The 22,564-nt window shown below is 41.5% G+C and overlaps 8 protein-coding genes across 8 annotated transcripts; 5 read left to right on the forward strand and 3 right to left on the reverse strand. All coding sequences in view use genetic code 12, as the record gives it.

The window, feature by feature from the left end:
- Window positions 1-183: 183 nt before the first annotated feature.
- Window positions 184-969, forward strand: PICST_42375 (predicted protein; the record flags this gene model as incomplete). The annotated part of the gene is made up of 1 exon (XM_001382405.1): window positions 184-969. One exon carries the CDS (start codon window positions 184-186, stop codon window positions 967-969), a length of 786 nt encoding a protein of 261 aa, XP_001382442.2.
- Window positions 970-1,238: 269 nt separating this feature from the next.
- On the reverse strand, window positions 1,239-1,749 carry PICST_29794 (predicted protein; the record flags this gene model as incomplete). Its single annotated transcript, XM_001382966.1, has 2 exons — window positions 1,239-1,611; window positions 1,739-1,749. 2 exons carry the CDS (start codon window positions 1,747-1,749, stop codon window positions 1,239-1,241), a joined length of 384 nt encoding a protein of 127 aa, XP_001383003.1.
- A 392-nt stretch (window positions 1,750-2,141) lies between these two features.
- On the forward strand, window positions 2,142-6,557 carry RAV1 (regulator of V-ATPase; the record flags this gene model as incomplete). Its single annotated transcript, XM_001382406.1, has 1 exon — window positions 2,142-6,557. One exon carries the CDS (start codon window positions 2,142-2,144, stop codon window positions 6,555-6,557), a length of 4,416 nt encoding a protein of 1,471 aa, XP_001382443.2.
- Window positions 6,558-6,679: 122 nt separating this feature from the next.
- Window positions 6,680-7,270, reverse strand: PICST_42519 (predicted protein; the record flags this gene model as incomplete). Its single annotated transcript, XM_001382967.1, has 1 exon — window positions 6,680-7,270. The coding sequence occupies one exon, from the start codon at window positions 7,268-7,270 to the stop codon at window positions 6,680-6,682; it is 591 nt and encodes a 196-aa protein (XP_001383004.2).
- Window positions 7,271-7,929: 659 nt separating this feature from the next.
- Window positions 7,930-8,397, reverse strand: PICST_29797 (predicted protein; the record flags this gene model as incomplete). The annotated part of the gene is made up of 1 exon (XM_001382968.1): window positions 7,930-8,397. The coding sequence occupies one exon, from the start codon at window positions 8,395-8,397 to the stop codon at window positions 7,930-7,932; it is 468 nt and encodes a 155-aa protein (XP_001383005.1).
- Window positions 8,398-11,729: 3,332 nt separating this feature from the next.
- PMC1 (Ca2+-transporting P-type ATPase) lies at window positions 11,730-16,302 on the forward strand. The gene is made up of 2 exons (XM_001382407.1): window positions 11,730-12,617; window positions 12,663-16,302. Exons 1-2 carry the CDS (start codon window positions 12,539-12,541, stop codon window positions 16,187-16,189), a joined length of 3,606 nt encoding a protein of 1,201 aa, XP_001382444.2. The 5' UTR covers window positions 11,730-12,538; the 3' UTR covers window positions 16,190-16,302.
- A 523-nt stretch (window positions 16,303-16,825) lies between these two features.
- GAD2 (glutamate decarboxylase 2) lies at window positions 16,826-18,373 on the forward strand (the record flags this gene model as incomplete). Its single annotated transcript, XM_001382408.1, has 2 exons — window positions 16,826-17,049; window positions 17,074-18,373. 2 exons carry the CDS (start codon window positions 16,826-16,828, stop codon window positions 18,371-18,373), a joined length of 1,524 nt encoding a protein of 507 aa, XP_001382445.2.
- Window positions 18,374-20,723: 2,350 nt separating this feature from the next.
- PICST_29800 (predicted protein) lies at window positions 20,724-22,319 on the forward strand (the record flags this gene model as incomplete). The annotated part of the gene is made up of 1 exon (XM_001382409.1): window positions 20,724-22,319. The coding sequence occupies one exon, from the start codon at window positions 20,724-20,726 to the stop codon at window positions 22,317-22,319; it is 1,596 nt and encodes a 531-aa protein (XP_001382446.1).
- Between the last annotated feature and the right edge of the window lie 245 nt (window positions 22,320-22,564).

Raw genomic sequence — 22,564 nt, forward strand, 5'->3', positions numbered from 1 at the left:
TGTTCTTACTGATAACTGATCTGTGGGGTTGAAAATACCTTGTAAGTCACGCGCGTGATCATGTGATTTTCTTCAAAACACGATATCCAGTAAGTGATTTTTCAATTTATACAAATCAATTTCACCCTACGAAACAGGCATTCCTGGCGTTTTTCAATCTAAAAGCCTCTATACCATCTAACTATGTCCGTTGATCGGTCCATTGCCGGAACGCCAGTGCCGGTCGTCTCAGAAGACTCAGTTTCCATGTTCATGGATCCAGACTTCAATCCTTCCAACTACATAGACAAACTCTTTCAGACCATAACATCCAGCTCTGTGCCGTCAGCAGCATACTCAAAAGCTTCGTTGGGTAAACTTTCCTATGACATCTCGCAATTGGTGACTCATCTCGACTACTACACAAGTGAATTGTCCAATAACAACTTGCGACAGACGCTTCAGACACTCAACAACTCCAATTTGGTCATTCTCCAAGGAAATAAAGATGATAGTAGCGAGCCAAATCTCACTCGTTTGCAGTACTATGTGAATGTGTTGAATAACAGCATTCTCACGTTGCTGGGAGAATTGAAATCCATCAACGAGGACATTTCTCAAAGTAAAGTAAATGATAGACTGATCAACAACGAGTCGATCAATGACTTGATTCAGCTCAAAAAAGTAAAACAAAACCTCACACTGGTATTGCACCTCTACGAATTCTTGAGCGGCATACTCTCTAGCACCAGCGGGGAAACCAAAACAAGTTATACTGTTGAAGAGTTCCAGAATGTCCTCAACACATCATTTGATTCCATCAGAAACGAATTGGAAGCTGGAGAAAAAGCTAATAAACAGAAAATCTTGGCTCATATAGACCATCTCGTCGAACTCAGCGGTTTGTTTGTCAATTTGAAGAACTTCCAGAGCCCATTCAGGAAATACATAACTCGGTTGACGGTGTTGAAAGAAGAGAATTCAAAGTAGCTGCATCTATATAAATTTAGCATTTACCTGCTTCAATGAGATTTATGGCATATTTCTACATAATTGATTCCAGTATCGACTAGAGCATTAAGACTATTTACAACTTTACTTTACATATAAACTGTAATCGAACGGATGGCTTTGCCATGTCATATGGATAGATTTGCGGTACATGTCATAACCGCTACATTTGAATATTATTTGATTGATTGTCTATCGTTGGCTTTTTATCTTCCTTTGTTTTCTTCACTTTATCTTCCTATACATCTTCACTCTGAAAGGTTTCCTGCGAGTCTGGCTCTTTCCTTTTCTTCCTGTAATAACCTCTGCTTGGATAAGTTTCTATTCAATACTTCCAACTTCTTCATTTCGTCATGGGCATTGAAGTTGCCGCTCGATAAGTTGTCGTATATTTCATCGTATTTTCCCGTCGAAAGAGGTGCATTTCCTTTCATTCTTTTTCTCATATCGAACATCCCATTTTTGCAATCCATAAATGCTTTGAAATTAGCCACACATAATTCTGGTAGCTCCTTCTTTAACTTCGGGTCAGTAAGACAATCTTTTGGGGTGTTTCTTTCAATAAGAACACAGGGCGATCTCTGCAAACAAATGGCCAAAGCTTTCTTCTGATCTTTGCAACTGTAGAGGTTAGTATTCTGGGGAGATGAAAAAAGAGGAAAATCTTTTATGGCAACGGACTTTTCTTAAATAAAAAGTTTCCAATGATTCTCCTGTAGCCTCTTGTGAAATCCAAGAGTATACATACCTAGCACCCATTGCAGTTAATACTGTTGCAAGAAGTCTATTGGGCTATTATCTGTCAAGGATGAGAGAGAAAAAAGTGGACTGAGCATACTGCATCAGGTAGCGCTGTCTGTTGGTAGCGCTGTACACTCCCAGTTTACGATTCAAGAACAAGCACAAGCATAATTCAACTCAAACTTCTTCAAATATGGGCACTCGCTTCATTTCTCTTTGTCGATCTGATACTTGAAGACGGACGGCTCTCACATCAAAAGGGAACCATCGGCAGTAGAATCTTGTCTTCGATATTCTCACGTGAATGACTATATGCACACTTTGACCCCATATTAACTGCTCATACGAATAAAGTGCAGATTGCAGTCTTCATTCAAGTGGTTCCTCTCAGCGATTCCAACCCTTCACACATGACTATCACCTTCGTTCCAGGCGAAATCAATAGAGGGATCTGCTCTGTTCTGCAGGGAACTTGGAAAAATCACCATATAATCGTATATGGCTCTGGGAACAATCTCATCATCACTTCAGGCACATTGGTCAATGAGAATGAAAAGGTCCAAGAGCTGAACTTGTCGAAACATCTCCAGACAATATACCTCGACTCCGATCCTGTAGCTATAGATTTCAATCCCGATAACGGATACATAGCTATAACTCTCCAGAACGAAATTCTTGTCTTCAAACCTTTGAATGAGTTCATGTCCAAGCCTACGTGGACCTTAGCTCTACAATTCGCGAATGAAGATGGAGCTGTTATCAATTGCATTCGGTGGGCACCACTAGAGAACGAGATCGTGATTGGTTCGAACCAATCACTAACTTTGTATCACATTTATGACGAATACGGGACTCTTAAGTACAACAAGAGGTGGTACTCATACCTGAGCAATGGGATCACGAATCTTAAGATTTCGAGGAATTGCAACAAGATTATGTGCACCAGTGGTCCGTACGATCGGTTACTAAAAGTTTTTTCACGAATCAACTATGGTGATGACAATACGCTCTTTGAGCTTAGCTATCTCCAACATCCACAGAACAGCTTCATTATTGATTTCCACAAACGTATAGATAACGAAACTCCACATTTTGCGAGAAGGGAGACTTTGACAGAGGGGTCACTAGCTAACATAAAGAACATCCGTGGGTACATTGATCCTGGAGATGACAAGAGTGAAGTGATATATACGGTGACTAATGACCATATATTGCATGTCTGGGCTTCATATGAGTTCAGCGGCCATTCTCATATATCCAACTGGGCGACAATGGACATGAAATTAGCATTTCCAGACGAAGAATTGGCCTTCACGTTGATAATAGAAAACAATCTTTTACAGTTGTCATTAATTCCACCTCTAAAAAAGTACAATATCCGCAGCTTTGAAAACAAGGATCTACACGATATGGATCTCTTGTACATAGTCAGTAAAACCGGAAAGGTTGCTATCTATTCAGTTCTGAACATTACTGCATGTCCTCCAAACAATATCAAGTTTGAGAAAGTCAATGATTTCACCTATCAATTCGACGTAAACACATTTCCTTTAGACCTGTTCAACCACAAGTTGCCAGCAGCTCCTCTTACAAAGGAGTACATTCAATCTGAAGAGTACACCATCTACAACATAAAACCAGTGAATATCACTTCGTTGCGATACTTGTTTCCTGGACGCGATTTTTCTCCTCTTTGTTTACTTCTCCATGATAGAATCAAGAATACGTTGCGTTTTGACTTGCTTCATTTCAGATCGCTTCTTGCTCCCACTGAAGAAAAGCTTCAATCCCTTGGGACTATCCTATTGGACAAGTTTCAGGGCCAAACGAAGTCTATACGTAAACTTATCAAGTCCAACTCAGCCTTTACTGATGACAACATATTACTATCGATTCTGAACTTCCCACAGGACAACTATATCTGGGAGCCATTTGTGCTAAACGATGTCAATACTACAAAAATTTCCATTACCAAACGTTTTCAACTAGGCGTCTCGGATGTGAAGGGAGAAGCTCCAGAAGGAATCTGGACGGCAGTGATCTTGAACGATATTGAACCACCTAAGGGTGATAATAAGAGAAGGCATATGGTTGTCGCCTTTGACAAGTTGGGAAATCTCAGTCTTTGGGACTGTAACGGATCTGTTAACGACGATAAGCCAGCACATTTCATTGATAAGATTGAAGTCCAAGACAGTGAAGGGGAGCGCATTGTTCTGGAACCCAAGGCATTTGTATTAACTGAATGTCCCAAGAATTCTCAAAGCTCTCGAGATTACTGTTTGATATCTTTTTTCGAAGAAGACTCTGTCATGGCGTGGAAAATTTCATTGGCATACAACAAGAAACAAGAAGTTCAATCTTTCACAATAGAGCCAACAGCAATAGATCAACTACCTCAAGAAGTAGACATCTTCCAGATTGTAACTGTGGATAGATTTGTTTCGCAAATCACAAGAAGTCTAGTAGCCGTTATTAGTGAAGATGGCTTGATTCGCAGTTTTGCCATTGATTTCGTTGACAATGGAATTAAATGGAGAAAAACTCACAGCCTTCATACCAATGTGAAAAGAGCAAGAAAACTTCATGGAGCTACGGTAATTAACAAGATGGCTGTAGTGGATGAGTCTGGATTGAATCTCTCGGTATGGGACATCAAAACTGGAGTATTGGAATACGAAGAATCGTTTCCTAAAGAATATGGTGCTGTTCGAGATTTGGATTGGACTTTTTTTAACTCTTCGGACAGTGCCCTGACTTCAAATGCAATATTGTCTGTTGGGTTTGGGCGATTTGTCTTGTTGTATACTCAATTGCGTTACGATTACACGAACAACATTCCTACGTTTGCTGTGTTGAAGAGAATAGACATTTCAGACTACACTTCTCATGAAATCGGAGACCTGATTTGGTTGAATGATGGATACTTGATAATCGGAAGTGGGAATCAATTCTTCATTGACGACAAATGGATCAAATTGGGTTCAAACAGTATTGATTCCACCATCAGACAGTTGATGGTAGGTTATACTACCACAGGAGTTCAAGATGACCTGAGTATATATGATGGAGCTGGTTACCAGAGAATAGACAAATCGACGGACGAGTTGATCTACGATATTTCTCACTTGGTTAGGGTTCTTAATGGCCCTCTTCCAGTTTATCATCCACAATTCTTGATTCAAGCTCTATTCATGAATCAGCACCAACTTATTCAAAATATTCTTGTCAAGTTATTCCTGGAAATCAGAAGAGGAGAGCCTATTTCCTGGGATTTAAACTTGGATATATCCAAGGAAGTTATGAATAGTGAAGTCAATAATGTTAGGAAGAATGGCCAGAATGCACCCAAAGTTGATTTCCATAGACTTGATAGAAGAATGTCCTTCAATAATTTGGAGGTATTCAAAAAATTCGACAAGGAATTGGCCGATTTATTAATCCAAAAATTAATGAAGATCTCGTTACCATTGTTAACCAGACATCAGCAGAGTACTTTGATCTCATTAGTCTCGATTGTCAAGGATTTGACAAAGTATGTTATTTCTGTTGATGAGAATGGTATCAGATTCTTAATTGGTTTCAAGTTATTCCAATTGTCTAGCAAGCAATCTAAGTTGTCTTTGAGAGATATAAACTGGGCTTTACATTCTGATAATAAGGAAATGTTGCTAGCTTCAGTGGAGGAACATTTCAAGAATAGAATGAAATGGGAGAATATCAAGCAAACTGGCCTAGTTTACTGGGTGAAAACACCTAGACTTATCAAGATTGTAGAGGCAGCTGCTAGAAATGAGTTTAGTGAAACCAGAGATCCGTCAGGAAAGATTTCCTTATTCTTCCTAGCATTGAGGAAAAAGCAGATGTTGATAGGATTGTGGAGAACTGTAAGTCATCCTGATCAGCAGAAAATGTTGAAATTCTTGAGTAATGACTTCACAAGCAAGCGATGGAAGTCTGCTTCATTGAAAAATGCCTTTGTACTTTTGGGAAAACACAGATATGTCGATGCAGCTTACTTTTTCTTGCTAGCAGATGCGGTTAAAGATTGCTGTGCTACACTTGCTGGAAAAGTAGGCGATATCCCTCTTGCAATTGCTATTTCAAAGGTCTACGAAGGTACATCTGCCGATCAGGAGAAGAACCAGAGTTTGGTATCCATTGTAGAGAACTATATTCTTCCTAATGCTGTGCAGAATGGTGATAGATGGACTACAAGTTGGATTTTCTGGCAATTGAACTATAAGGAATTATCCATTCAAGCTTTGATTAAATCACCTATCGAAATGGTAATTAAGCACTGTGACAAGTTTTCAGAACTGTGTAATTCCACATATATTAAGAATATGTCGACTACGAGTTCTGGCCAGAGTTTCTTGAAAGACGATCCAGTTTTGATACTCCTCTTTGATGACTTGAGGCAGAAGCGAATCAACTATTTGAAGGGCTCTTTGGATATCACACCTCGTGAAGAGTTTCAGTTTATCATTAAGGTATGTATGATCTATACCAGGATGGGGTGTGATTATCTTGCTGAAATCTTGATCAGAAACTACGTATTCATCCGAAAGGAGAGTGCTCAGGCTACTATCAGTACCAACGCTTCGAATTTTGAAGCTGATATTAGTATCAGAACACAGCTCAATGGCGACTCTGTCACTCCGATTACAATTGAAGATTCAATACAGTCTTCTCCCAGCATTTTTTCATCATTCAGCGATAATTCGTTCGGAGGTACCAAGACCAAAGCTCTTGTAAACAAGACTCCTCCTCCGCCAAGTGTATTTGAGGAACCAGATATGAGTAACTTCAACTTTGGTTTCTAAATAGATTCTATTGTATTTGGTGTTAATGTCTATATACATGTTTATACTGAAGCACATTTTTTGGGTTTTATAAATCATTCCAATAGTTCTTAGATTCTAGTTGTATTCTCGTCTTATATATACTAAAACACGTTTGTTGCGGAACGAAGTACTAGTGCAAGTTGTTCACACACTGATGCCCACGAATCTCCCACCGATATGGTGAAACAGAAGACGAAGAAAACCCACATTCTGGACACTATGAGCCCTCTAATCGTATGGAACATCATCGAGTTGATGATTGCAAGCACAATTTCTATCGATTCCTCCCACTTTGACCAAAAAACGTCGGGGTTGTCGATGTCTTCCAAATTGACAAACTGAAATATTTGTGCAAGCTTCTTGACTGGTGTAGTTGTTACAACTGCCAAAAGCATATTATCCCAAATTTCTACTGAGCGATGGCGTACATATATGAGGTCGTAGTTCTGAAATACCTTTCGCTTTAAGTAGTCTTTATTCCCGTAATCCGGATCGAGCAACAAAGCACACTCCTCAGGCCGAACTTCGCAGAAAGTTCTCAGAAGGAGAATAACCTTGAAATTAATCTTGAACTCATCTATAGTGAATGGATTAATGAATCCAGGTACAAAATAGATGGCACATACAATGGGGATCATGATAAACACAAAGAAATGGAGGTTCTCTACTATTACCTTCTTGTTGCGTCTCATTTTGTTGTAAATCCCTCTATTCATTACGGTTCTTCTGCTGAGTTCCAGTTCTCCCATCTCAAGAAAAGCATGTGGAGTAGACCCCACGATATCTGGAGTTATCTCCATAGTCAAGAAATGGACTTCAAATTTGAATTCGGCTATATTTCAGACATACAAAAACAATACTGACGAGATAAACCAATATCCGAATAAATCTACTTCTGAATTGCACTATAACTGAAGAATATATTAATGGGAAAAATGGGGTTATCAGATCAAAGAAGTGATTGATTTTTGTCTATGCAGGTATATGATATCGGTGATAGCGAAAATTGTTCTATTCGAGGGGACTTTTAGGATATTTGAAAATTGCATGTCATACTGTTTATATAGAGAACACTTCACAGATATTGACACAATATATCTGTTGAAAATAAATGTTATTTAATTGGATTCTTCTCATATAGTAGATGTGCAAATCTGTATTCTAATAAGCTGTGAACATATTTGTTACACTATCTAGCAGTGGGAATATATAAATATTGTAAATATATCTCCTAAGACAAAGCCTTCAATAAACAAAAGATTGACTCTATCTGAACCCTAAATCTGAACCCTAAATAGCCCTTCGAAGTTGTAAGTCACATTCATTGAATACGAGGAATCTTGAAGAAGATCTAAGGTTTGTAAGACGGAAGTTGAGAGCTATTCGAGCCGTATAAATAGGCAGGCTCAGGAGATGCTATGGTTCCGTTTCTGTGAGCTTCGGCCAATATTTGAGCTTCAGCAATCCTTTGCTGTTCGCTCAATCTTTCGATTCCAGCAATTAATTCTGCTTCAGAAAGTCTGTTTTCCTCATCTGGCTTTCTTTGACCAGCTAAAGTCATGTACGACTGGAGGTACATCAAGTATGGGTTAGCTTGAGCGTTAGATGTACCTGTAGTTGTGGGCATTGCAGTATCAGGGCTTCCAAAGTTGATATTTGTAACGTTATTGACAGGCTCAACATTGACCCTTACGTCATTTTCATTCCTGTTATCATTCGTATTGGCGTCCTCAGGGAATCTCCTGCAACAGGCGATGCAAGGAAGGACACAAGTGAAGAAGATGATCACCACAATGATCACTATTATGTAAATTTCCATTGAATTGAGTGAAGTAAAGTGTAGACTAAGCTAGTGTCGTGGATAAGCTTGTTAATTGTTAAGCGATGAAGCATAGTGGTTGATTTGGAATACTACCCTGGAGACTTACCCTTTATATATGCTTTCCTTTCAGTTGCAAGAGCTAAAATGCGTGAGCTATAGTATCTATCTAACATAATTACCCACAATAACTGCTCAGCCAAAAAGGCAATCATTAACTACAGCCGTTCTTGACCTTATCGGCTCAATCTGAAGTGGTGCCGATTCTCGTCGTCGAGTACTGCGCTTGCAAAAAATGTATGACGTATTTTGCAACCATTTCCGCCAAAAGTTTGATTTGCAAGAACAAATGCACACAGCCTTTTCCACTTTACAGTAGTAGTCATGGTAAATCAACACTCAGCATGATCTTCAAACAAGGGTTGTATGTTCTACGATAGAGTATATTCAACATGCCCACCGGTATGATAACAGGGAATTGGGTCACTCTCGATCGGGAAATTAAGTTGAAAACGCGAACTCCGAACGGAATAATCAGTTTTGATTCAGTTCAAAATTGCCGAGTCATTTATTTGGCTCAAAATAATGTGACACTTCAATTTAGATAAAGTACTGTTCACTAATCTACCACATCTACAGATTCTATTTGGACTAGGTTAGTGTTATCTCTTTTCCGGCCTCCCTCAAAGATTTTGTATGAAAATGGTTGATCAATCTACTTAAAAATTCATATAGAGAAGACAACTGAATATATTATGTCTTTCCTTTCCAAATAATGGAAGAAAAACTAACAATATTATCACTGAAATCTTTCAACTGTCGACGAGAGAATGTTTTCCTTGTCATCTTAGCTTGGAATCAAAAAATTACAAAAATTAATTGTTCACGCTTAAAACCCTACCCGGGACTCGAACCCGGAGTCTCCCGCTTAGGAGGCGGATGCCTTAACCGTTTGGCCAGCAGGGCATGTTTGTAACTCAAGAGTACGCATTTTTCCGCTAACTGTGTTTATTTTTTTACATCAGTGCCGCTGCCAAAACATCAGTGCCGCAATAGTTAATATTCATTTCTTTCAATATTGGACTACTTTATCACTATAAATTTACTACATTACATTATTCCAGATAAATTGCTAATATTTGACGATCTTAAAAATTAGATTTCCATCTTGACATCATTTTGGAGAAACTATCAATTGGAGCTTTTGGTCGTACCTGCGATACTTCAGTGTCCATTGCATGGACATTCTAGAATAATAACATGTACATCAGCATTAAGGCTGGTAATTGAAGTTGTGTTGAAATTTGGGAATTCTATCTCTGTTGAAAAGTGTATGAATTCACAACAGGAAAACTATCAAACTTCATCTGTTCTTAGTATCTTAACCCACGACAACTTCCTTAGATATTGGTCAGATAGATATGGGACATTTTTCAAATACCTGGGCTATGTTGATGGAGAAATCTTTGCAAAGCTTGGGGAAAAAGCCCCGACTAAGAAAGTATATTTGGTAGTAAATCTTGCTAGTTATTGTGCGAGGAGACAATCAGCCACTTTCATAACCTACGATAAATTTCTGAGCCTTGTTCAGCAGATGTGATACATCTCTTTGTCTGTGTGAAAATAATGCAAATAGTGAAACAAGTTTCGCAATTTTTTTGCAATCCTCTGGTATTCACTCAAAAACATGATTATCACATGGAAAATTCACGATTTTTACAGACGATAGTAACCATCGTCACTCTATGAATGCAAAGTACCATAGCCTACAGATGTCAAAAGAAACGAGAATGACATGGTTCGCCTAATGACAAGATCAGTATACAATGCAAGTTTGATTGAATATTTGTTCTTCTGCAGGAACCAAATGCAGCATCATTTTTATCAGGGTCGGGAACACAGCCCTCGGTTATACACTAACGAACACGCGCTACCATACGAACATGGAAACCGGTGTTCCATCGGTTTTCAAGCTGCCAAAAGAAGGTGATAACTACATAATAAAATAAGACTACTTGGAGACGAACCATGCATTAATGCTGCTGACACCGAAGGAGGCAGTGCTGACGGCAATTGCACCTCCCCCACTGCCTGCTGGGAAAGTACTGCTAAGAAAAAACGGAATCTGTTGACCCCGACAAGGAGAGGAGCAGGGGACAAAATTGCAGGCGGTTATAGAAGGGTGTCGAGAGATGGTCCATTGGAAGTGTATAATGTGTGGAAGAGTGACTCCGCCGGCAGAAGTTCTGGCTGTGGCAGTCCAAGAAAGGACCGTGTTTCGAACAGGAAGAAAAGGCGGGAAACAAAGACAGATGATTAGATAAAACTTTCCTGGATGTAGTCCATGCCAGATTTGCGTTGGGCTTGTATGGATGTGCTATCGGGGAAGTCATAAAGAAGTATGCCTTCAATGAGGCTTCCTAATTTGAGAGCTAAGATTGCAAAAGATTAGTTTCTTTTTTCGACCGTCTGAGGCGGCAAATGTTGCAACAGACAGGAGGTGCGTGGGAAATGGAAGAGGTGGATGGAATGATACGATGAGAATGTAAATCATGTGATGAGTGATTAGATTGGATGATGTGATTGGCTGAGGGGATTGAAGAACATACGGTGTTAGTGCTAACGTAGAGTGTGGAATTGTGTTCTGTAAGATTAATCGCTGGGTGTGAAATTAAACATTTGAGTTAAGCGCTGAGATTAAGCGCTGAGATTAAATGCTGTCAGGATTTTCCGTTCGTCTGCAACTTCACACGCGAGTTCCCCGATTAGGAATAAAGGCCCTTCCGTAGCAGTCGAATCTTTGATAGCCGCTACGGAATGATAGCGAAAATGGACGGGTTGAATTGTGAAAAACGAGAAGGCTGAGTACGTGCTGGCAACTGGCTGGAACCACTTGGCTGAGGTGAAAACTCTTAGCAGTACAGACGAGATTCCTAACTATTTCTACGGATTTGTTGCCAAGTGTCTGTTTAGTGTTGGTGCAAGGGTGCAAGTGAAAAAATCTGCTCCATACAAGCCTTTCTTTCTGGGGCTGTTCAGCGACTGTGAAACACAAGACAATTACCACAATGCAATGACAACAAAGCATGCTAGCACACATTGACTCCTGCCTGCCGATTTGGGTTGTGTTGCTGTTCAAGCTGCCTTAGAACCTCTGTCCATTGAACGAACGGCTCCATCCAAGAAAAGTTCCATTATCACAAATCGCAATCATGGACTCCATGGCAGGCAGCGGCCTGCACACAACTAGCACAGCCACCTTCTCCTTAAACTAGTTATACGAATTGGCGCTAGCCTGGAGTAACGCAGAAGAGTCAGGAGAATTTCACTGGCAGGGGCGGTGGACTTTAGCAAAGACCAGGGTTGGGACGGGGTTGCCGAACAGATTCTCTAGCCAGGGAGACATAAGGCTGTCCTCTGGTGTGTGACTCTGGGACAGCTGAGATTTGATCACTGTGGCCCGATAAAACGATTGCAAAATTGGCGCAGCGAGTCAAGTCATCTGCGGCTAGTATGGCACCGCGGCAAATGGCACAAGCAATTCAGGCACAAGCAAAACCAAGAAGTCAGATCCACAAGCAAAATGCCAGTGACGCTGGACTTGGAATTGAAACGTGATTCAGCAGAGTCCTCCAGTGAAGCATTGCCTAATGTATTTCCTGTGGCCAATTGGTGATTAAATTTTAATAATTTTATTTTGATATTATTTAACCTCTATCGGTATTTCCATCTTCGCAGTTATTTATTTTTTTTTGGAGCCATCCAGAGACACAGATTTCGCTACGAACTGGAGTAGTATATGTAGACTTCAAGATCACCGAAATTTGAAATTTATTTTGGTTCTGGTTGGATTCTTAGTTTGTTAGTACGCTTTGTCAGATTTGTTTGAACAGGTGCTGTTGCCCTCTTCCTCGCAGTCCGCCATACTCAGCTAGTCTATAGCGTCTCACAAGATCTATATAATCTATAAAAGCCATAGGCTTAACTGATCTTAATTTGTCCAAAGTATCAAACTATCTTATCTTACAATACTTCAAAAAGAATAGTGTATGAATTATTATTATCGTCATTAAGTTTATTTCCACATTATAATCTACTATAGTCTTACTATAGCCATATACTCACATCTCATTCAGACCCCATGTCTCCCATAACTCCGGCTGAAAAGTTGGCCAAGTCCACCACGTTCACGCATCTCACAGCTACCACAAGCAATAACAGTACAAACATACACGATGCGAACCATCTCTACGTTTCTGCTCCAGATATTGACGCTTCCAGCGTCAACTCCGAAACTCCCTTGCACGATGAGACAGACTTGACATACGGTCCTCAACAGCACAAGGGCGCTCCGCCAGCTCCGCCAGCTCCCCTCCATAAACTCGCCTCCAGGCTCACGTCTGTCTCCACCAGGCGTGGCGAACAGCAGGCGCTTATTTCGCACCAGGAGCTCACAACTTTGCATGACCCCAAGTCGCTCAAGACACTCCATGATTTGGGAGGCTTCAACAGACTCTTGTCACTCTTGAACACTGATACCTTCCGGGGTTTGAACGACACCGACTCCAGCGATGCGGCTTTCCGAGTACATAACTGGGGTGCCAACAGATTGCCTACCAAACGCCAGAGATCCTTCTTCCGCTTATGCTTTGAAGCATTGAAGGACAAGGTGTTGATTCTCTTGTCTGTAGCAGCAGTTGTCTCGCTTGCTTTGGGACTCTACGAGACCTTTGGTGAGGGAACCATGTACGATGACGAGGGCAAACCGATGCCCAAAGTCGACTGGGTGGAAGGTGTAGCAATTTTGGTTGCTGTAGCCATTGTTGTATTGGTTGGTGCTGCCAACGACTACCAAAAAGAAAGACAGTTTGCTCACTTGAACGCGAAGAAGGAAGACCGTGAGTTGATCGTAATACGAAATGGCCAGCAGAAGCTCATTTCCATATACGACTTGTTGGTTGGTGACATCATAAACTTGCAGACCGGTGACGTTGTGCCTGCTGACTCCATTTTGTTCCAGGGTGAAGTTGAATGTGACGAATCGGCTTTGACTGGTGAATCCAATACCATCAAGAAAGTTCCTGCCGAAGAGGCCATGGAATTCTACAAGCTGCAATTGCCTACTAATGAAGATGTAGGTTCTACCACTGTTAAGTTCAAGGACCCCTATTTGATATCAGGAGCCAAAGTACTTTCTGGTCTTGGAAATGCCATTGTTACAGCCGTGGGTGTCAACTCTATTCATGGAAGAACCATGATGAGTTTGAGTCACGAGTCTGAATCGACTCCCTTGCTGGAGCGTTTAGACAATTTGGCTGAGGGTATCTCTAAGTACGGTTTCTTAGCTGCCCTATTATTGTTCTTCATCTTGCTCATCAGATTCTGTGTCAACATATCTGGTGACCGTTCGTTCAGCCATCTCAAGAGCGCTGAAAAGGGTAAAAAGTTCTTGGACATATTAATTACCGCAATCACCATCGTAGTTGTGGCTGTTCCTGAAGGTTTGCCCTTGGCTGTAACGTTGGCTTTGGCGTTTGCTACAACCAGAATGGCCCAGAACGGTAACTTAGTCAGAGTATTGAAATCGTGTGAAACTATGGGTGGTGCCACTGCTGTTTGTTCTGATAAGACAGGTACTTTAACCGAGAACAGAATGAGAATCGTTAAAGGCTTCTTTGGCTTGGACGCTGCTACCAACTCTCCTCTACAATTCGACGATACTATTGAAGGCAATGGACCAAAGTCTCCCGAAATCATCAGTAAGTTGTTTGATGACTTCAAGGTCTTCCTTTGCACTAACATCACTCTCAACTCCACTGCCTTTGAAAATCCTGACTACGACGAAGCCAAGGAATCACTTGCCAGAACCAAGCCAAAGCCAAGATCTTTTTTCTCTCAGTTGTTGTCCAAAAACAAGACTAACCCAGTAGAGTTGGGTGTGAGCTCTGAACCATACTTAGGAAACAAAACTGAATCCGCATTATTGATATTGGCCAAACAGAGGTTCGGTTTGTTCCAGGACAAGCCTTTAGAGCAACATCGCCAAGAAGGTGCAAAGGACATCGTTCAAATTATTCCGTTCGAATCGTCCAGAAAATGGGCTGGTATAGTCATGAAGATCGAGAATGGTTACCGTGTTTACGTCAAGGGTGCAGCTGAAATCGTGTTCAAGAACTGTGGCTACCAATACAACAACGAAGGTAACTTGATCACTTTGGACAGAAACATGCGCGATTTGTCTTTAAGCAAGATCGATGAGTTTGCCAACGATGCCTTGAGAGCTATTGCATTGGGTCACCGTGATTTCGTTGGTGTCAAGAACTGGCCACCTGCTGAATTGGCTAGTGCTGATAACAAGAACGAAGTCGACCCAGCTTTGCTTGTTTACGTATCGTCAAACGAGTCTTCCAAGCCTTTTATCTTGGACGCTTTGGTTGGTATCCAGGATCCATTGAAGGAAGGTGTTCCTGAAGCTGTATTGAAGTGTAAGCATGCCGGTGTCACTGTCAGAATGGTTACTGGTGATAACTTGATCACTGCCAAGGCGATCTCTAAGGGATGTAATATCTTGACTCCAGACGACTTGTCTAACGAATATGCCTTTATGGAAGGTCCAGCATTCAGAAAGTTGTCAGTAGAAGAAAGAAACTTGGTTGTTCCTCAATTGAGAGTGTTGGCCAGATCTTCGCCCGAAGACAAGAGAATCTTGGTAGACACCTTGCGTAAGTCTGGCGAAGTTGTTGCTGTAACTGGTGATGGTACCAATGATGCTCCTGCCTTGAAGTTGGCTGATGTTGGGTTTTCCATGGGTATTGCTGGCACTGAAGTTGCCAGAGAGGCCTCGGATATCATTTTGATGACCGACGATTTCACCGATATTGTTCAAGCCATCAAGTGGGGTAGAACTGTTGCCACTTCTATCAAAAAGTTTATTCAGTTCCAGTTGACTGTCAACATCACTGCCTGTGTCTTAACGTTTGTTTCGGCCGTTGCTTCTTCTCAAAACCAATCCGTTTTAACTGCCGTTCAGCTTTTGTGGGTCAACTTGATTATGGATACATTAGCAGCACTTGCTTTGGCCACCGACAAACCTGACGACTCGTTCTTGAACAGAAAGCCAGCCGGCAGAACTGCCCCTTTAATTTCAACCTCTATGTGGAAGATGATTTTGGGTCAATCTACCGCTCAGTTGATCATCACCTTCATCTTACACTTTGCCGGCCGTCAGTTGTTCTTCGGTGGTGCTACCACTGACAACCACCAGGACAAGCAGTTAGATGCCATGACTTTCAACACTTTCGTCTGGTTGCAATTCTGGAAGTTGTTTGTTACAAGAAAATTGGACGAGGCGGATGAAGTCACCACTGTAAGAGGTAGAATCACACGTGAAAACTTGGATTTCTTCCAGCACTTGTTTAGAAACTGGTACTTCATCACCATTGCCGTTATCATTGGAGCTGCTCAAATATTAATTATGTTTGTTGGTGGTGCTTCTTTCAGTATTGCTAGACAAACACCAGGAATGTGGGCCACCGCTATTTTGTGTGGTTTCATTTCGATTCCTGCCGGTCTTCTTATCAGAATTATTCCAAACATTTGGGTTGAAAAGATTTTCCCAACGAAGGCGTTTAACGAATTGCTCTACTATGTTGGTTTCAACTGGTTGAGCGCCAAGAAGAGAGCCATCCACAGCGGCAAGGAAGTCGAAGAAGACGTAGACTTGGAGAAGTCATCCTCGTTGTCCAGTACCGATAACAGAGCCGAGAAGGTGCTTGAGCCTAACCAAAAGTAGACTACATTTACTAATAGCATTCTTCTACGTAGATTTAATTTATACATTGCATGCATACTAAAATGTGGATAATACACATCTGTAAATATAATTGAGTGCCAATATAGGCTTAGCATACATGTGTAGGATATAATGATTCAGAGGAGGAAATATAACAATCCACAGCTAAAACTGCCGGATTTATGCAAATTGGTATCCAATTGCTTATAGATAGCGGCTGCAGACATTTGCAACCCTGTAGTATTTGAAGTATACCACATCTGCTTAAGAAAAGTCGTACCATAAAAACCAAATGTAGACTGGCTACATATGTGTTAGCCACGGTTCGAGGCTTTATTAGCTAGTATGGTTACCATATATCAATAGTATAAATTGACAGAGGTTAAAGTTAAATGAAGATTAGCCGTTAGCCGCAAAAAGAATATTCCATGAGCGTTAAGCTTTTTTTCTGCAAAGGCCGAGTTTCGCGTGGAAACCGTTACGAAGCAACCGATTTTACGCAATGCACCCACACTTTGAGCAATTAGTATGTCTAGAAAATAGAAAAATTTTCACTTTCACAATTACTGAAGCTCTTAGTGCCAAACCGGTGGAACTGTAACTATAGATATAGACATAGATCTAGGATCCTACAACATGGCAATTACTTCTGACCTTGAAACTTCCCGTGTGGAAGAATTGGACCATCTTCTCACGGTCTTGAAACCTAAGCTTTTATCATACATAGAGAAGGCTGACCGAGACTCAAAGAACTACGAAGTCAACTCATTGGGCCACTACTACGAACCTCAATTCCTCAAGAAACAATTCTTCCACCCCCCACAGGCTACATCTATAGTTGGCAACGATCCTCAAGATGAGTTGTTTCATGGAGTCGGTGGAAGCGACAAGTTATTTGAAGTCATAGACAAGGTGCTAGAATATTCAGTCAATACCTGGAATCCGGGGTTCTTGGATAAACTCTATGCCTCCAACAATCCCATTGGTGTTGTTTCTGATATCATTCTTTCAATGCTCAACACCAATTCGCATGTATATACGGTTTCTCCGGTGTTGTCCATTATTGAAAACCATATTGGAAGAAAGTATGCATCTCTCTTTTTTACCAATCATCGCAAGACCTGCGGAGGCTTGACCTTTTCAGGAGGCTCATGGTCCAACATCACCAGTTTGCAAATGGCACGTAGTTTACGTTTCCCAGACACCAAGGAAAACGGCAATGGCAGCTACAAATTTGCCGTTTATTCGTCAAAGCATTGTCACTACTCAGTGGAAAAGGCTGCTATCTTGTTAGGCTTGGGCTCATCCAACGTCTTCAAGGTAAACATTCTTGCTGATGGCTCTATGGATGCTAATGATTTGGAAAAGAAAATTGACCAGTCAATCAAAGACGGATACACTCCACTCTACATCAATGCCACAGCTGGTACGACTGTGTTTGGCTCCTACGATCCGTTTGAAAAAATCGCCGATATTGCTCAGAAATACAAAATCCACTTCCATGTAGACGGATCTTGGGGTGGTAACGTGATCTTCTCTGCCACACACAAGAAGAAGTTGGCAGGTGTTGAAAGAGCTGACTCGATCACCGTTAATCCCCACAAGATGTTGGGGGTTCCCAACACATGTTCGTTTTTGCTTGTACCTCATGTGAGCCACTTCCAAGAATCGATGTCACTTAAGGCACCCTACCTTTTCCATGGGCGCGAAGAAGAAGAGGACGAAAACTACGATCTAGCTGACGGTACTATGGGCTGCGGCAGAAGAGCTGATTCGTTCAAGTTCTACATGGCATGGCTCTATTTTGGGTTTGAGGGATTTGCATCCAGAGTAGACCATGCTTTTGCAATTGCTCGTGATTTTGTTGAAAAAATCTCCAGAGATAAGAGATTCGAATTGGTTATCGGCGACACAGAGAACTTGCCCCAGTGTCTACAAGTTTGTTTCTACTACCGTCCTAGTCTGTACACCCACGAGGACAATACCGATATTACCAGATACATTTCGCGAGAATTACACAAACAAGGCAAATATTTGGTTGATTTCTCGCCCAATCCCACCAGCAGCGATAACAAGGGTGAATTTTTCCGGGTTGTGTTCAATTCTCCTATTTTGAGCGACGAGGTTGTAGACGACCTTATCACGAGCATCGTTGAATCTGGTGAAACATACAAACACATTTAGGTGGTATTGCAATGGTAGGGCCAATGCAAAAAATGATGTATGCAAGTATGACAAGGATTAATTAGATATGGCAAACCGATTTAGGCGAGATAAAGTATATAGCGTAATAAACCAAACAAAAATATGTAGCAGCCTTCGACTCTATCATCGGCAGCTTGGCGATGGCAAGCTAGATCCGTAGCACGACAAAGTACAGAAGCGATATTTATCCGGATCAGGACCTTAGCCTGGGTGGCAGAGTCTCAGCCTGACGCGATACGAACAATGTTAATTATTAATTAAGGCAGGTGAAACAGAAATACAAAGAGAAAATGGCATTAGCTAATATTACAATACGATAAGATAGGTGAATAAAGAAATGGTTATCTACAATAGTCGCTCAATGTCACAATAATTCCGAAGAAGCTCGCCCTATCAAGGCTTTATCAAGACAATTACATCAATATACTTAATCAGCCTACTTCACCAAATCAATTTAGCGAATCGACTTTCGGCTACTATCAACGTATCACTAGTCTAAGTGGTATCCACCACCGATGACACAGACTGATAACAACTATTAGGTAAGAGAAAAAGAATGCAACCTACTGGAAACCAGTCCCACAGACAATGTTACATCGAAACTTGGTGCCTTTTAGGTTGTACGGCATTGAATAGTAGAATCCTGTACGCAGCCTTTAGAGAGATGCCCGTACTAAATTGGTTGGTGAAGATAGATCGAAGTTACAGTGGGGTAATTCAGTATTCGATTTGGTCACTAAGCCAAGTGGAATTGGGAGTGGGGTTGGTGTGGGACAAGCACACTTGTTGGCTCGAAAATCTTCTCGATCACCCCAGTTTTTATATAAGTAATAGTGGTGTCACATTGCAATTTTTTATTGCACTTTTCGCGATGGTAACAGGGTTCTGGCAAGTATTCACGAGAGGACTGACAGAAAGTTGGAATTCACGACTGTTCCCCAGCTTTGGAACTCTCGGCCACCGCTGAGATTCCCACTTGCAATACGGGAATCCACCACATCCACTGCTCTTTGGGTCTCTTTTGCTATGCTATAATCTTGTCTTCTCTTGTCTTCTCTTGTCATCGAGTATTTGCTCGCTTTGTGTAGACTCATAACGGAAAAAAAGGAACTTCTGTCGGTGAACAGGCGGCTGAACAATAAAGTACCAGTAATTGGCGATTTAGTACATCAACATCATAATGGTCTAAAGTATCCACTGGATCGAACTGTAGTAACCAATTCACTTGTCTGCGTCCCAATTTGACCCAAAACCGTTTTCCATCGTATTTTATTACCCCAGTAAACCAAACCCCAGAGCTGAGCCTATTCATTTAGGTCAATTGGCTACTTACCCTAAAAAGTACAATTAGACTAATTTGAGCGCATCCCTGCACGTAACCAATTTTCTAAAATGAAAAAAATGTAACATCGATCTAGCAAATGTGTCCCACGACTAAATGGTAGTATCTAAGCAACAGTGGAGTTGGAATGGAGTGCGTATCTCAAGATAAGACTTTTTGACTCCAGTAGGCTAGTCTGGATTGCGGGCTATTTCATTGGACGCGAATATGAAGAATCCTTCCATTCACAGCCAGCCGTGTCTTCTTTTCTCTCTTTGCAAACGGGCGCTAAGCAGACGCTCTGCCGCACCACCAAGGTCCATGAGCAAATCTCTTATCTGCTGCTGTCAAAATTTTTCCGACGAAGATCTCGTGTTCTCGCTGGCACCACCGACTTTCCAGCAATTTTGCAGTCACATCGCTGGTGTATTCAGTGTGCACAGAGACCGCCAAAAGAACCCATCTAGCGGTCATAGGGATAGTATGTATTACGGCGGCTGCTACAAATGGCCGTGATGCAAATTATTTTAGTTTTAGCGCTGGTCCAGTAGATTTTTTTTTGGTGTAGAAAATTATTTTATCGGCACAACGATGTTCCACCAATTTTTAAAAATACTACCTCATGACTTTTTCAGTGTTACCTTGTTTTCGGGCCCGTATTTCTTTGTTACTTTGGGGTTAGATCGACTATCTACATTATGACCTTTTGATAATAGTTTGGATTGTGTTTTTTTTTACTCCAGATCCTGTGTCAAAACCTTCCAGACTACCACTTGCCCTTTATGTACCCTGGCTTTTTGCAAGCATTATAAATATTCATTTATTTCCCTGTTTCTAGCCAAACTTTTTTTCAGCCTTTCCATCATCAACCACCTCCTCACTCCACCATCTCGGATCTAGTTGTTCGGATCACCATATCTCATTCCAACAACGTCATTTTCACAACCCATCTTTAAAACCTACTGAAAACTTGAATATATCCTTATCTAGCCTAGACTACTCACAATTATGTCTGACGAAAAAACTCAAGCTCAATTAGAGATCAACTCCACGGCTGGCGACTCGTCCGATGCCGTCAACAAGACCTCAGATGACTTCCATGACCACATCGAGTTGAAGAGACATACTTCTGCCGAAATCGAGTCCTCTGGAAATTGGTACGACAAAAAGGTGTCTATCTTCGGTACCAAGTATGGCTTCCGTTTCTCAAATGCCATGACTCAAGTTGTCATGTTGTCGTTCGTCGTGTTTATGACCCCAGGTATGTTCAACGCCTTGTCTGGTATTGGTGCTGCCATCAATGATGTCAAGACTTCCGATAACGCTAACGTTGCCTTATACTCTACCTTTGCCTCTGTTGGTTTCTTCGGTGGTACCATCTGTAACACTATCGGAGTCAGAGCCTCGCTTATGTTCGGTGGTATGGGTTACGCCTTGTATGCTGCTTCTCTCTTATGTTTCTACCATACCGAGAACAAAGGGTTCGTTATCTTTGCCGGTGCTTTCTTGGGTGTTTGTGCCTCTGTCTTGTGGTCTGCCCAAGGTACCATTATCATGTCTTACCCAACTGAAGGAACTAAAGGTAGAGCAATTATGGTCTTTTGGTTCATTTTTAACTTCGGTGCTGTCATCGGTGCCATCATTCCTTTGGCCGACAACTTAGAAAACAAATCCTCTGCCGTTAACGACGGTACATTCATCGCATTCATCATCTTGATGTCCTTGGGTAGTATCATTGCTTACTTCATGTTGCCCATGTCCAAGGTTTACAAATCCGACGGTACCAGAGTCATGACTCAGAAGCACCCATACTGGAAGGACGAGTTGTTTGGCTTGGGTAAGTTGTTGTGGAGAGAACCAAAGATCTTGTTGATGTTCCCTATGTTCTTCGCCTCTAACTGGTTCTACACCTACCAATTCAACGATTTCAATGCCGGCCGTTTCAACGTCAGAACCAGATCCTTAAACTCGTTGTTGTACTGGTTCTCCCAGATGATCGGCGCCTTGTTCATCGGTTCCATCTTGGATTTGAAGTACTTCACCAGAGCTAACAGAGCCAGAATCGGCTGGTTTATCATCTTTGTTCTTGGTATGGGTATCTGGGGTGGAGGTTTGAAGTTCCAACAACAATTCACCCGTAAAGACGTCACTATCCAGGCTCCAGCTACTGAACCAAGACTTGCTCCAATTGACTTCAAGGACGGTGGCTACATTGGCCCAATGTTCCTCTACATTTTCTACGGTGTCTACGATGCCATCTTCCAGTCGTTCATCTTGTGGACTCTTGGTGCTCTTTCCAACAACCCAAAGAAGACTGCCTTGTACGCTGGTTTCTACAAGGGTATTCAATCAGCTGGTGCTGCTATCGCCTGGAGATTGGATGCTCTTGAAACTCCCTACATGGACATGTTTGCTTCATCGTGGGGTTTGGTTCACGGTTCGCTTGTGATCGCCGCTCCATTGGTGCTTTTCAAAATCACCAACCACACCGAAGCTGAGGAGGATGGAATGGACAAGGTTGTTGACGCTGACGAGTTGACCTCCGTCAAGTCCACCGGTCCTCACTCTATCGCACTTCCAGAAAACATTGACAGCAAGGTCTAAGTCAGTGATAATAAATATATGTGGTTGCGTTTTTAATTATATTTCTGATATATACATTTCATTTGGGTTCATGGGAATGCCCCATAATATAAACTTAATCATTTTAATTTTACAAGATTGTACTAAATATTCTACCAATTGTGTTCCTACTCTCTAATCTTCAAAACCTAGACCACGAAGAAGACTTCCTACCTTCCAATAGGAGCTGGTCCTGAAACCTATTTGCGCTATTCAGTTTTGGCATC

Source organism: Scheffersomyces stipitis, chromosome 2 (genome assembly GCF_000209165.1).
Source record: "Scheffersomyces stipitis CBS 6054 chromosome 2, complete sequence".
NCBI lineage: Eukaryota > Fungi > Ascomycota > Pichiomycetes > Serinales > Debaryomycetaceae > Scheffersomyces > Scheffersomyces stipitis.